The sequence below is a fragment of the Amphibalanus amphitrite genome, unplaced genomic scaffold, assembly GCF_019059575.1.
Source record: "Amphibalanus amphitrite isolate SeventyFive unplaced genomic scaffold, NRLGWU_Aamphi_draft 000541F_arrow, whole genome shotgun sequence".
Taxonomy (NCBI): domain Eukaryota; kingdom Metazoa; phylum Arthropoda; class Thecostraca; order Balanomorpha; family Balanidae; genus Amphibalanus; species Amphibalanus amphitrite.
The window spans coordinates 40,869-56,068 of NW_024882035.1; the positions used below are offsets into that span (position 1 = coordinate 40,869).

A 15,200-nucleotide genomic window follows, 5' to 3' on the forward strand; every position below is an offset into this window, starting at 1 on the left:
CAACTTTCAGCGCAATCAGCCCAGTAGTTGCCAATATATTGAAATTGTTTCAAACTAACTGACACTTCTTCGTTTTTCACGTGGCACGTGCATATGGTGTCACTCACATGCATCGGGAATAGTCCGATACTCGTTAGAAGGAACGAATCTAGTGCTACCTTACAAAAATTACCGCATGTAAATCGGTCAAGTGGTTGCTGAGATATCAGCCTAGCAAAAGCGTGACCACGGCATACTCAGAAATTTCCGCTAACCTACGAAAGACTACGCTCGCTTCGCTCGCTCCGTAATGAGTTTGGGGGGACGTCCCCCTTCCATTCTGAGAGTGGGGGGGACGCGTCCCCCCCCGTCCCCCCGGTGGCGGCGCCCATGATTTCAACCCTCGCCCCGTTGGGGGTGGGGCAAAATGGCCCCCACCTGTGGTTATTCCTGAATAGTAAGAAAACAGCGGCGCGCAGCGCCGCCAAATTCTCAGTACCTTCCCGGGCATCAATTTGACACTTTCACACGAAAGTCGAAATGTCAAGTCTTAGGTCACCTTAGTTAGGTCAGGAGTTATTGAGGTCAAACTGAGGTCATGTTCGAGCAAAAATAAGCAAAAAACATGAAATCTTCAAACGCTCACAAAAGCTACAGTTAACAAGCAATTAATTTCAAAGTTTTTTTTTTTGTGTGTTTCGTGTAGAGAGAAGACGGCGCTACAAAATTGCTGTCTCAGAGTGTTCCAAATTTTGTGATTTTGATCCCTCAAAAAAGATGGCAAACAAATCCCTTAAGTTTTTTTCGAATTTCAAAAAACCTGGATATAAATGATAGTCCCTGCACTCTTCTATCTACATACCAAATTTAAGATCGACACCTACTTTTTTGGCGAAGTTATAGCGAAAAAGCTGTTCAAAATTGATTACGTGAAATTTTTAACTTTTTTTGCAATTCTAGACCACGTAGCGCAAAAGAAAGACCATCATTAGACTCCACGTGACGAGCTACATCGAATCGATACCCATTTTATGCAAAAGTATGAAGTTTGAAATTTGACCTAATTTGACCTGGCCTTGACCTGACCTTGACCGTAACATGGCCTTAACTGGCCCCAAAGGCTGCCTGATCCACATAATCACATTTGCCATGTACAATGGACCAGAAAACATGCATCACATTATATTTTTATATTGCGACCCTCAGTGACCTGACCTCTGTGACCTGACCTGGTATCAGTGACCTCAAATAGCAAAATATGTGTTTGACGAACAATTCCCCATCGATGATTTTCAATGACATGCATGCATTTTATTCGATTTTACAACGCATTTCTTGAAATGCCTGTAAACGGTGAAAATTCGATATATGGCCTGACCTGTGACATCATCGGTCTGACCGAGGTCAATGATTGGGTCACAAGGTATTACCCGTTGGGGCTATCCAACACCGTTTGCTGCTTGTCGCTAGGTTGCGTGGTTCTCGAGATCGAGACCCTGATCGAGCTAAAGCTTTGCGGAAAAAACGAGCATGTTGCCCGTGACGAGAGGAAGCCGATGATTCCAATTTTAAGATCCTAGGTCACTGATTGACCTTCCAGATCAGGTCAATGACCCAAAAGTCGGGAAAATCGGGAGCTGCTAGAACATCGTAAAGTGTGACTGATAAAGGGTTTTTCGGGGTGCTGATCACGAATATTATGTTGGTTTTGACTTTTGATCACAGATGCCTTCATGCATTTAGGCCAGTTCGGGTCAGGCCAGGTCAGGTCAACCAGTAGGGGTCCTGCCGGGCATTCGTAGTAAGTGTAAACCGCCTCTGGCTGCTTCGTAACATGTTACTAAGGCACCAAAACTACTTCCTAATTGTTCAAATGACTGCTAAATTCGAGCTGAGCCCCCAAAACTAGCTTAGAAACATGTAAAACTCGAAAAAGTGAGCCGAGATCATCAAAGGTCAATGACCTGACCTGACCTTCAGGTGACCTTGACAGCCACCCTAACGCATGGGAGCAACATCATAGGTATCACATGTTTGAACGCTTGAAAACACGAAAGACTGCAAATGCGCGGCTAATGCGAGCCGATATACGCCGAATCGCGATTCCGGCCAAACATGGTCTCGAAAAGTAGGTCACAGGTCAAAGGTCATTTGGGCCAGGGTCATGAAATTTTCAGGGTTGGTGTAAAATTGATAAACGCGAGAATACTGAAAGTTTCGTTGCGATCGGCCGCTTTTGATACGAGTTATTTATGAAAAGCCGAGGGGGGTCTGCTCGAGCCTCGATCCCCCCCTCCCCCTATACGGGCGAGGGTTAACAAGCAACTGGGAGTTAGACTGTACCGCATTACCTATTTAAACAAGCGACTGGCAGGTAGGCTGTACCGCAGTACCTATTTTAACAAGCGACGGGGGCTAGACTGTACCGCAATACCTATTTTAACAAGGCTCTGGTAGGTTGACTGTACCGCATTACCTATGTATTTCACCAAGCGACTGTTAGGTACCTACTACCTACATTTATCAGGCGGCTGAGAGGCAAAATGACCACAGAAGTTGGTAATTACAGGGGTGGAACTTGCGAGACAGAGTAGTCTGCACCGCAGTTTTGAAAAATTACGAGCGAGCGAGCGCAGCGAGCGAAGTGAGTCTTTTCAATATAACGGAAAAATCTCAGTATGAGCGCCGAGCGGCCCGGCCCGGCCCGGCCCGGCCCGGCCCGGCCCGGCCCGGCCTGTAACGCTTTTGAGAGGCTTATATCTCAGCAACCGCTGGACCGATTGGCCTGCGGTCTTTTTTGTTGGGTAGCCCCATCCCTTCTACCCCGTAATTGACTACTTTTGATACATCTCAGTGACCGTCGTGGCACGTGCCACGTGAAAAGTCAAGGGTGTTCAAGCTGTTTTGCAAAAGTAGCGATTTTGAGAGGCTCATATCTCAGCAGCCGCTTGGGCGATTGACTTGCGGTATACTTTGTAGGGTAGCAGCATCCCTTCTACCCAAAATAGGATACTCTCGATGTATGTGGGTCACCCCCCGTGCACGTGCAAAATACAACAATAAGAGGTGCCAAATTTGTTCCCATTTCAGTAACTCGGTAATTACTGGGGCGATGTCGCTGAAACTTGGCATACAGGTAGGCACCCACCAGGCAATGCATTCCCATGTGTTGCGGTTAGGGTGCTACTGCACGTGCGCACGTGCAGGGGGCGTTTCCAGATCTCGAGAACGGCTGGGCCAATTGCGCTCAAATTTGGTACACGGCTGGGGACCAGTTAGTAGGGTGCCGTGCAAAAGTCATTTTGGACCCCGTTTGCACGTGCGCACGTGCAGAATGCCGCTTCCAGATCTCAGGAACGGCTGGGCCGATTGCGTTCAAATTTGGCACACCGCTAGCGACCGGTTAGAAGGGTGCTTTGCACAAGCCCGTTGGAAGCACCCTCTCGCCCTTCCGCACGTGCAGGGCTCACTATCTCGCTCGCTCGTTCTTCGCCCAAAAGGCGTTTTACTGGTAATTATGGGTAGGAAATGGGAGCCTACGCTTGTACAGGCTCCCATGTACAACCCATTTTCAGGCAACTGGCAAACTAAATATTCAATTTGCAATATCGAGAATAAAATCTCTTCTCAAGTTTTCCGAGGGGCGGCTCCAAATGTTTGTAAGCACTAAGGCATACCAAACAACAATCTTGCAAAGGTAACTACGCTTCTGCAGCCTGTAGCTATGCCAGAAACTCGCAATCTCATTTTCTGACGCACTCGCTGCAACGAAAACATCAGCAGATTCTGCGCGCTGGGGTTGTGATACACTTACCTTGCCGACAACCCTCCCTCCCTCAGCTGCTCTTCCTCCCCCTCCCCCCCCCCCCCGCTGACCACCGGCCTTGGCGGACGCATGTGGCACGTGCAGCGGTGCATGGCGGAGGCGGAGGTGAGGTGCGCGCGGCGGTGACAAGAAACGGCGCAGAGCGGCGCGCGGCGGCCACGGCGGCCTTGACGCCGTCGGCTGGCGTTCAGGTCACGAGAAGCGGTCACACGGAATTTCCGGTGGTGACGAGACGATCGCAGTGGTTGGCTTCATCATTTCAATATTGATATCCCCAATGTGCCTCTTACAGTTTAGACCTCAGTTCAATAATCGAACCAAGATTTGTAATTATCTCACAGCTGTCATTAAGTTTTCTTACTATTTATTCGTAAACGATCGATCGCGACTGATCGCATGCGATTGAAGTTGTCAACTGCCTCGAGACATTTGTATACATTTAAGTCCCAAGGAAGGAAAGGAATCGCTTCTCTCAACAATTATTATCCAGCTGCTCTCAAACTCACGTATATGTATAATATGCAGAAACACTCAAGACTCAAGCTGGGCTCTCAAACCAGTAGCGATCATCTGCAGGGTAAACGGGGTCAGCTCGAGAGAAAGGCGTCAGCGTCTCTCGCAGATTATTCCTTCTGCTCGGGGTCGACCGGCGGGTGCCTTCTCTTGCTATTCCAGGTAAGTGAGAGGAAATTCACAGATGAGCTCCCAACTGACTGGATCGGGCATCCGAAGGCCAACAAGGCATGGGGTGGACTGCTCAGAAGCACTAAGCAATTGCTACTGGCTGCGTATGGAGCGCTTAACTCAGCCGACTTATGTCTGCCCGGCTAAATGGCTTATGTCTAATATTTGACTAAATGACTAAGGTCCGTCCGGTTAAATGCAGTTGCTCGCAAATAGACTAGGTGTATAAACACTGTTCTTGTGATTATAAATATACAAGCATGCATGACTGTGTTGATCGATTCAAGAAAAACCAGCAACCCTTGCAAAACTTGCAAAAGTTATTAACCCTCGCCCTGGCAGGGGGGGGGGGTCGATGCGACCCCCCCCCTAAGGTTTTTCGAAGATAGCGTAAAAACGGCGGCGCGCAGCGCCGCCAAATTTGGCACAGCCTATGGGGCAACCTTTTTACATATGACCTGAAAATTTCAGGTCCGGGTGACCTTGGGTCAGGTCACCAGGTCAGAAAAACCGGTACAAGGTCATGGTCAAATTTCAATTTTCTTTTTGCACCTGTCCAGCTCACAGTTTTGCACTGATTTCCTTCAAACTTTCAGGATGTGCTAAGTTCACCGAGTTGTATAACATATAGTTCGGGTTTTTTGAGGTCACTGACCTGAGGTCAGTTAGAGGTCATTACGTCGTAATGCTAAGCCTATGGGAAAATACTAAATTCGGAAAATACTGGAGATATCCGCTTCGTTCTATCACTTTTGTGCTTTGAAACCACAGTACTTAACAGCAGGTCACTTGGTGCTTCTTTGTTTGGTGTACTTATCCATGGGTCAGGTCAAATGAGGTCAAATGAGGTCAAATGACGTTTTTGCCAATAACTTCGCACATAATGACGCTAGAGCTTAAAAAATGGTATCGTTGTGTTCCTGGTGATCAGCCGAATCGAATGATATGCGATATGATGCAATTTGGTTAAATTTAACTTAATTTATTAATTTAAGTTTACTTAAAATTTAAGAAAAACTTTAAGTACACTTAAGCAAGCTAAAAAGTATATCATTCTACGCGCCTTGACGTGCTGAGTTCACTGGTGCTTTTCTTTTTGCTCTATCTTAATTAGATCAAAAGTTATAAGCGAAAAACTTTTGACCTGTTTTTAGCGAAATTTTTACATTTATACCCCCCAAAACCCCCCTAAATATTGACCTAGAGCAACCAAATTTGCACAGGGGCGAGAACTCCAGGGGGTCCACCTACCTACCAAATTTGGTGTTTCTAGGTGCCATAGGAGCCAATCGCGAGGGGGGGGGGGTCGCATCGACCCCCCCCTGCCAGGCCGTGTTATGAAAAATGCCCTGCCAGGGCGAGGGTTAATAAAAAAACTGGCCACATAAGTTGCAACCTTTAAAGTAGTTAATTGATAATTATACAGATATTTTGTTCATACCCTTGCACACAAATCCGAAAATCGGTGGGAACGCCAGCCGGATGACCAAATCTCCTCAAATTCCACAACTTAAGCGTTAAATGTCACGGCAACCGAACGATTGCGCGACCGGTTGCATGACCTCGGTATCACGCGTGTTAGCCACGTGTGCTCCATCTAGCATGTTATCCCAACATTTTGGTCAAAAACCATGCCTGGTTTATGCAATCTTGGTGAGCCTCTGTATTGTATGATACACTGATAAACAAACGTGATACTCGGGCATAACAAGCGATTGGCAAAAGGTCACGGAAGTGGCGCAAAGGGAAAAGGAGAAGAACCCTGACCGCGGTGGCACTTCTAAGCTTCAAATAAACAATACTGAGAAATATATATGTAGCATTTCGGTACTTCTCATATAACCATTTACCACGGTGATGAGTCAATAGCATTTGACAACATTAGAACATCCGCGTCTTCGATCATGGGAAAAATTATTCACTGGCGGATCCAGGGGGAGGGGGGGGGGGGCACTTGTGACATTCATCCCTCCCGCGCCGTCCAAAATTAACAAATTTTATCGTTACCCTCGCATAGAGGAAACAATTTTTACTAGAGTCACATTAATTTAATCTGCACAGCAACTCCCAAAAGCCATGAAAAATAATTCCCTTCTTATGATTCTCCTACGCCATATGTGACCCGAAAAGTACCGAAATAAAAACGATTTTGATGTAACGCTTAATGCTTTCAACTTCTATAATCGTTTGATACGGACACCAATAACGATAAAGATAAGACTTATTTCCTCTGCATACATCGGACTATTGGTCGCGTGAGGCTGAGATCAATAAGACGTTAATCGGAATCAGGTTCTAGGTACTTTCTTTCGTTGCTGATACTGCAAATAGCCGGTTCTTCTTATTTCAGGGAATTCATTGACGGTTGATGCCGCAAGTACCTTGATGTCGATGTTCACAGCGATGAGAAATCGGCAATGATTTCTTATAAATAGCTCGTCTCTTGTGCACTGAAGGATGGGTTGAGCATTTATGGTTCTTAAATACAGCTATGGTTGAGAGGGCCAGCCTGTTTGGGACTTTGGCACTAATTCTGCTGCTAGCTATATCTGCAAGTATTACATGGGGCCTTATATTACCTACTTCGTCTGTTTTGGTCGCCTGCCAAAAATCGGCATTTGATAATGGTTTTACGCCATTTAACCCTATTAGTTGCAGGCTCCTGGCTACCCCTATTAGTGGCAGGGGGGGGGGGACTGTTTACGACCCCCCTTGATATCTTGAGATCTAACGGGCCGATTTTCAAAATTCAAACGGCATTCGATTTCGCTCAACGTGATCTACATTTCTAAAAAATAAAAATTTTAAAAATGTCAATAGGGGGGTAGAGGGGGGTAAAAACGGGCAAATTGCAGATACATTTTAGACTGTTTATCACGGCCAGGTTTCTGAACCAATCTTAACGCAACTTTTGCCGATTGATAGAGAATGAACCAGGAATTCACATGAATCCTAAAAATATGCATTTTCAAAAATCATAGGCGGATACAGATCATTGAGATTGGGGGTACACAAAAAGTATAGTAAATAAGGTTTTTGTTGGTACTGTTTCTAAAAAGGGTGGTAATGGTCTTGTTATGTTACAATTTTCTTATGAGAGAACGACTACAATTGTATTGGTCATGCATAGGCGGTGTCAGGGCACCTATGTTGGGAGGTAAAACATAACCCCCCTTTTTGGACGCCTGGATCCGCCTATTATAGCAAAAACGTGTCATCAAACGTGTCAAGGAGGATGCACAATAACTTTGTATATGTTATCACATGATACCTTTCATTCACTGTTCGTAAAACTGGTGCAGCATCGTGATCTTCGCCCGAATGACTCGCTTCACGAATAGGACCCCCAGTGCTCTGGAGCCGCCCCTGGTAAAGTTATGAACTTGAAATTTCAGGGAATGTGCCCAATTCAGTTTTAGGAAAAGTCAGAAAATTTCAGCATCGTAGCTTCAGCGGTTTCAGAGATATTCCCGAAAAACCTGAGGGGTGGATGAAAACAACCCCCCCTGCCAGGTTAAACGTACAGACATCATTATCGTTTTACCGTATGCAAACATTGCGTTGAAATGCCAGCATATAGACTTGGCCTTTTCTGATTTGATACGTTGAGCATAATAAATATAGAGAATTGCTAAATGCCCTCACTTTTACTTCTTGAACGGCTTAAGTGGACGTTTTTGATGTTTGACTTCGCTGGTGATCAGTTGTCGTCATGATTTTCCAAAAATATCACAGCTCGCCTCAACCGTTCAAATGTGCGCAGTGCACACACCAATGAATCCAAAACCAACGCACTAAACTGCAATGAATCGTGTATTAACAAATTGGCGAGTCGCCCCTCACGGGGCACATGGGTCGATGATCGGCGAATAGTGCGGGCTCAGTGGTCTCTCTCGGGTCTATTCGAACTGCTGGGGCGCCGAGGCGTACGCGGCCGCCTGTGCCTCGGCGTTGGGGTCGACGGGCGCCACCGGGATGGCATCACCCTGGGGCTGGAAACCCCTCTCGTCGGCCACCCAGTTGATGGTGATGTCGACGGGGTTGCCGTTCTCGTCGGGTGCGGTGAAGCTGTAGGATCCGCGCTGTACGGTGCCGGCCTCCTCGCCGATCTGCTTCAGCTCGCCGCTGACGTCCTGCGCGGCCGGGTCGGCCGTCTCGTAGGCATACTGGAAGGTCCGGCCGTCATCCGACTGCGACGAGGCCATACGCAGGATGCCGAAGTCGGCGAGCGTCTTCTCGACGACCTCCTGGGGCCGGGCGGCGGCCACGGCCACCAGGGCGAGAGCGACCACCTGTCCAACAGAGGGCGAGGGGCCAGGTCAGAGGAAGGGGTCAGGTCTAAGGGGAGGGTTTAGAGGGTGGTCTGGGTGATCGCATGGGTTATTCTGGAGATCAGCTGAGAGGGTGGCCCATTAGCTTCTGACAAATAATGACAAATGATGTGTCTTTTTTGGGATATAGATAAAAACAAATGAATTTTCACTTATCACCGATGCACGAGAGCCGCTAACATCGCATAAACGCGAAAAGGTATTTAGCACATTTATTGGGGGCCTGCCTTTTTTAGGCTTAAACAATTTTGCAAAAAATTATTAGCGTCTCTTCAAAATGCAATCCCGTGCATGGAACTAATAGATAAATGACGGCTTTAAAATGTGTGTTTTGCCGTTTCCATCCCAAGGTGGTGGGCGGCTCAGCGAAACTGCGGTCCTCTCCAATGCACTAAAAGCGATCAAGCGAAAAATATCACGAGAAATGGAACCCCTGTGCTTCTTTGTCTTTCAAGAGTGAATTGCTTAAATTTGCGGGACATCTCTTCGATCAAATATCTGTTACGATAGGTGGTTTGAAGTCACCTGAACGTAACACAAACCGTTCTGTTCAGCCCTGCGCACTCAGTGCCGGCCAGTGTACTCACGTATTTCATGTTGAGTGTGTTGGTGGGCGAGGATCACTGGAATGATGTCTGCTGCTGTCCGCCGGCCGCCTTTATACCTGTCCGGTGGCTGCCGCGGGGGCGGACAGGTGACGGTGGGGGGGGGGGGGGGGGGGGCTGGGAGGCAAGGCCGCCGGCCAGTCGCGGGAGCCATCTTCACCCCGCGGCCAGTCCCCGGCTTGGCAACACTGCCCAGTAGTCTGGCAACACTGCACGGTAGCCGGCTGCAGCTTCGGAAGCCAGCCGCAGCGGTCCGGAGCAAGCTCTCAGGCTGCCTCCTCAGCGTGAGGTGAGCTGACGGGGCCTGGCTGGGCACATTAATGAGCAAATGACACCCGAAAGGAATTTACGAGGCGACGTAAATGATGCACCTATAAGTGTGCTCGTGTGGGTGGCGCATTGATGGAATGGAAATATAGAATGGGGATAAGTAAGGAAATGTTCATGGTTTAACTCACAATGCATGGGAAGCCGAGTTGCGTTCATTCGGATCATAGTCATTCATTCGGTATTCAACGGAGTCAAGCATTCGGATACCTACTTGACATCGTTGCGGGACCGGACACAGCAGAAAAAGGGCAAAACGCTTAGCCAAATTGAAAAACTCCTACTTCTCTTTCTTTTTGCCTTTCTATCATTCTATTGATGCTCTTTGTTGCATGTTAATTAGTTGTTTTCTACGTGAGAAAAATAAACAAATTTGAATGAGTTTCGGACGTTGCTGGGTCCTAGGGGTGACCAAAATGCGTCACCGGTTTTGCCATCTGAAAAGTGAAAAAGAGTGGATTACGATCGCGAAGAATGGGAGTAGATGAAGTGCTGGAATAGTGTGGCTCTTATTTTTTAGTCCACACTGTTGAGGCAAGTCTTTACTATTGAGAGTCACTGCTGAACAGTCGATCCTTTGAACACATGCTTATTGTTTTACAGCCAGCACTTTCAGCACATTTGTTTCAACGCTGGACTACCGATCCATCTAGCATACTTATCAGTACTGAATAATTGATCCCTTCGAAATAAGGGTACTTATTTGGTCATTGCTAAGCTCCTGATCCCTTCAGCACCTATTTGTCAGAGCTAAGTCGCCAGCCACACAGCAAACATTTCTCTGTGCTTACTAATGAGCAGCTGGTAGTGAGCGTCGGACAGGCTGATTTGCGTTCAACGTCAGTCACCAACCCGGCCTTCTCATACCTGAACCTAAAGCCCAACTCTCGGCTCCATGTTTGGCTCGAGTGCCTACCTATACCTTCAATGGATTTTTTTTTTGTTGGGTTAGGCCCTTTCGGTCTGACAAGACCATTGCAGAGCCGGAAGGATGATAGGATATAGGGGGAGACATTGGTCTGGGCAGGCAACCGAGTGAGTCGCCGGGGCTGAGCCCGTCCAGAGGACAGGCCACCCAGCCCCAAGGCACTCACTGCACCCGGCTACGGGGTGCGCTCCCTCAGGAGCAGCGGTGCCGCTCCAAGGGAGCAGCCCGCATGAGATAAAGTTGCCTGTCCAGCCCGGAGGGGGGTTGCGGCGTGGAGGAGAAGGATTTCTGTATCCTGAGGATAGAAGCACGGAAAGGTGGGGCCTTCGATGGATGCATGGAAGCACTTTTGGCATTATGATCGCAGACTTTTCACTACCAGTGATCTATCGCTGCATGCAGAACAGTAGTTCGCCTGGCTCGCCGCATCCTGTGCCCTTCGATAGAGCTAGTGGTGCCAGTTTCAGAACATACTAAATATATGTATCCAATGTCCGTTCAATATCCGGTATTTTCGTCCAATGTCCGTCCAAAAATGTCCGTGCCAGCCATTTGTCCATAGATGTCCGAAAACTTCGTAATAAGTTACACTTAACACTGTTATTTAATTTGCTTCAAATGTCCGCGTATAGGTACTATTGCCGGCCCAAAAGTGTTTACTGTATCGAGAATCGAGCTTCCTATTCGCCAATCAATGCTACACATGATTATGCTTTATAAAATTGCTGAAGTGTAGCAAGTGAACTGATTGTTCAATGTTGTCCAAAGCCTGCTTGAGGCCTTTGTGCAACCAAATTCCGAATTGTCGAATTGGACATGGGACAAAATCGGAACTCCGAACTCCGAAGGTCCAAGTTCCGATTGGCACCACTAATAAGGACCCGTGTCCTTGCTCCCAGTCCCAGACATGGGTCAGGCGGGCCACGTACTCTCTCACCCTTCCTGGCCAGTCGGTGGGCCCAGGGTCAGATCTTACCAGATCTATCCAACACCCTGCCCAAGCCCAAATCAGACGACGCATTGCAGAGTTTAGACTAAAGCGGATTGGTATGCGAAATGAGCTCCGTTCACGTGAACAGAAGCTGATGCGCAGTTCTCAGAAGCTATTCGGCCTGTCGTTACGCAACCTCGATGACATCATTCTAAAGTTATCAAGTGATTATTTTAAGACGTTGAAGTTATTCTGCCTGAATGTAAGGAGTCATTGACAGTGGTCATATCTTGAAAATGTCGTCTTGTCCATTTCCCTTTGCAGGAAGCGGATTTCATGAATTGCATGAAATTGCATGAAGTTAAAATAACAATTTCATATAGATTACATGAATTGCACGTTTAAACGCGTTTGGTACCTACTTATTTTTTTTTTTTCAGGGAAAAACCTACTCAAATTTCCTGTCACTTTCGGAACCGTCTAAACCAACGTCTACACCAATAGTTCTTGGCTCCTTCCGGCGGAAACCCTATCAGCTCACCTCCCCACGTAAATTGACATAAACGACTTCGTTTTCCCTGTGGTGTTCTGCTGGGACTTGGGACTGCAATCCGCCACAGGCCACAGCCACAGCAAGCCAACTGTCGCGTCGGGAAGAAACGCTCTGAAATCGGCAGCGGAGAGTGGTGTAGAGCTGGGCACCGCAAACAGCTGGTCACCGCCAGGATAGCGACGACCGCCGCGGATGGAGTGACCGCAGAGGTAACGATGACCTCAGTGACCTTCAGCCGGTGTGAGTGCGGTGGGCTTTTTCACCGCTCCTGAGACCTCAGCTCTGCGGGTCGACGATTCCCGGGGGGGGGGGGGGGGCGGGGGCGGGATGAGACGGAAATAGACCACTAACCACTAAACAAGGTTATACCTGTAAGTCAATATACCCTGGTTATACCCACCTACCTTTGGCCATCTACCATCTGTGAGCGTAGACTATATATTCCGTGCCTTGACACAATGACCCATCGGACAAGAAACACTTCACATTTTGGCACGTTTCTAATACGAACTTCAAATGCGCATACATTAGCCATGTATCAGTGAAATCGCTGCGCCTGGGACTGGGTGTTTCCATAACGTGCTACAACGCTGAGGTCGTCTTATGCATACCGTGTGTCACTTGCATCTGCCGGTATGCACCCTATAGTCACATGCGAGGCTCCAATGTCACGTCACTCACACGCATAGATAGACGCCTGAGATTGACATGGCATGTCTGTTCGGCTGTTTACGCTGACATTGCATGGCAGCTTCATTGTGGGTGAGTTACCTTGAGAGCAAAAACAGCACTCGGCTCAGAGCTGACCTCTGTCGGTTTAGCAGCCTCTATCGGTCGATCACGGGCTCCTTTTCAATGGTGTGATTTCAGCAGTCCAAATGTAGTACGTCAATAGAATTAGATACATATACCTATAGGCGAAAAGAGTGGCGATGAAACAGAAGTACTTAAAGAAAGAGTGTTGCCAGAATGAAACAATGCGCTCAATAGCAAAGCCACTTTTTAGCAAGGCACGGTAAACAAAACCAAAATTATTTGCTTTTGTTTACCATCTTTACTAAAAGCTCGTTCTCTCAGTGTTCATTGTTCTGATACTGCATAGTGCATACCTAGTATCATACCGGATGTAGGGTCGCACTAAGTCCTCTGACTGGTCAAAAAGCTGAGTAATTTGACTTATCTGGGGATCATTCCAATGACATACTAGAAATGCTCATTAGTGAACGGCAGAACCGCTCCTGAGAGTTGAGTGCAGTGATAGCAAAACCTATCGTCTCTGATGAGAAAATCGTGAAGGGCACTCCTCGGCTGCGGCTGCCGGACCTTGTGCTGGTCTTTACAGACTCGATAACGATCGGTAGGATCGGTAGAAACTAATTAATAATTAAGCATGCTTGTTTCTGATATTGGGCAATGGGCTTGCCTGGTCCTCAGCTCGTGGTTCTATGATAAAACGTCACAACAAACTCCTTAAGCTGAAGAATATGTCATTGTTAAACGGTAACGTGCTTCTTGTGGCTGGATTTGTGATAGGTTGGGTCTGATTAGAAATAAGGATAAGGCAGATTAACTCACATCTCTTTTGAGCTATTAGCGCTATGCAGGAAGACAGCACACAAGTGCGGCCTTACAGTTTATCTCTTTGACCAGCTTATGTAAGTTTAGCGCGCCATCAGCTGGTGTCTAATGTTTTCAAGATGATCACAGTAAAAATATTTCCCTGACTGCAGTCTGCATCAACCATGCCTCGAATATTTGATGGACATGCGATTTACAAGGTCGATGGTGAATGCGATGTCTCGCTGACCCATTTGGCCTGTTTGATTTAGGTAACGATCGGGGAGAGCTCACCGCCGACAAGCCAAACAAAGCTGAACACAGCGGTCACTGCATAAACAATGAGCGAGAGGACCCAACACGGTTTGAGAGAACAACAACAGTAGCGGTGGAACACCTTCAATTAAGGGGGGCACTGTCGACTTTTGGTCCCATCCTTTCCATGCAACGCCCATAGGGCTAATGTTAAAATGCCAAAATCAAAGGGGCACGGTGCCCCGGTGCCCTCCCCGTTCCGCCGCCTATGAACAACAATACCCATTATCACCAGTGCAGACGCGACACATAGCGTCAGATTAATGCTGCTCTCACTCCCGTGGGAATGTTGGCGTCATTTGAGTTTTACGGTAACCTTTATCTTTTGGTCATTGCAGCTTTTAAATGAACGATTGGATAACACAAAAAGTCAGTGATGTCAGCGGGGCACAGTCAGGGTTGAAAATGGTAACGTGGCAAGCATAAATGTAGTTGCTAAGGCATCACAAACATAAATTTATCGTTGAGTAATTATCAGACACCAAACCGCTATTTTCTTATCTAACGGACAATCTAATGGTCTGTTGTAATCATTTAGACATAACATAATAGTAAACGGAATACGGATGACAGCACATCCACAATTCGGCTATATGAGGCGTATGCCTATCAAATAATCGAGACGTTTTAGATGCAAAGAGGATAACATCAAATTAGAGAGCGTTTGCACAGGCCCGGCGTTAGCCGAACAGCGGGCTACTCCAGGGCGAACGGAGGGCGAACTGGGGCGAACCAGCTACTCCAGCGCCACCTGTGACGACAGCGACGCCACTTTGGTCCGTGTTCGAGAGGATCTGCGGGCACTGCTATCGGCGCACTCTGCACGGCGCCATCTGGCGCTATGGGTATCTTCGAAACATGACAGACACAGACATGTCAAGTCATCTGTCTAAATAAATCTGTCTTTATTTCGATGCATAATTGATGAAAGAGTTGGGAAAGTCACATCAAATATCACAACTTTTGTTTCAGAACAGCACCAGATTTCATTTATTTGACTCGGGTCGTCTAAGTGGCCCGGACCTTTAATTTCGGACGTTAACTTCTGAGTGTAGTCGGTTTCAGGTTTCAGTCCGTATGATTTAGTATTGTGGCGAGTCAATCTACGCTTAACAGCGGACGTATGTATGGGCGGCGGTCGGCCCGTGTCAAGTGGATCAGCGC

The 15,200-nt window shown here is 47.4% G+C and overlaps 1 protein-coding gene across 1 annotated transcript; it reads right to left on the reverse strand.

The window, feature by feature from the left end:
• Positions 1-8,284: 8,284 nt before the first annotated feature.
• On the reverse strand, positions 8,285-9,468 carry LOC122393545 (larval cuticle protein 65Ag1-like). The gene is made up of 2 exons (XM_043389711.1): positions 9,408-9,468; positions 8,285-8,781 (listed from the first exon to the last, which is right to left on the reverse strand). The coding sequence occupies exons 1-2, from the start codon at positions 9,414-9,416 to the stop codon at positions 8,389-8,391; spliced, it is 402 nt and encodes a 133-aa protein (XP_043245646.1). The 5' UTR covers positions 9,417-9,468; the 3' UTR covers positions 8,285-8,388.
• Between the last annotated feature and the right edge of the window lie 5,732 nt (positions 9,469-15,200).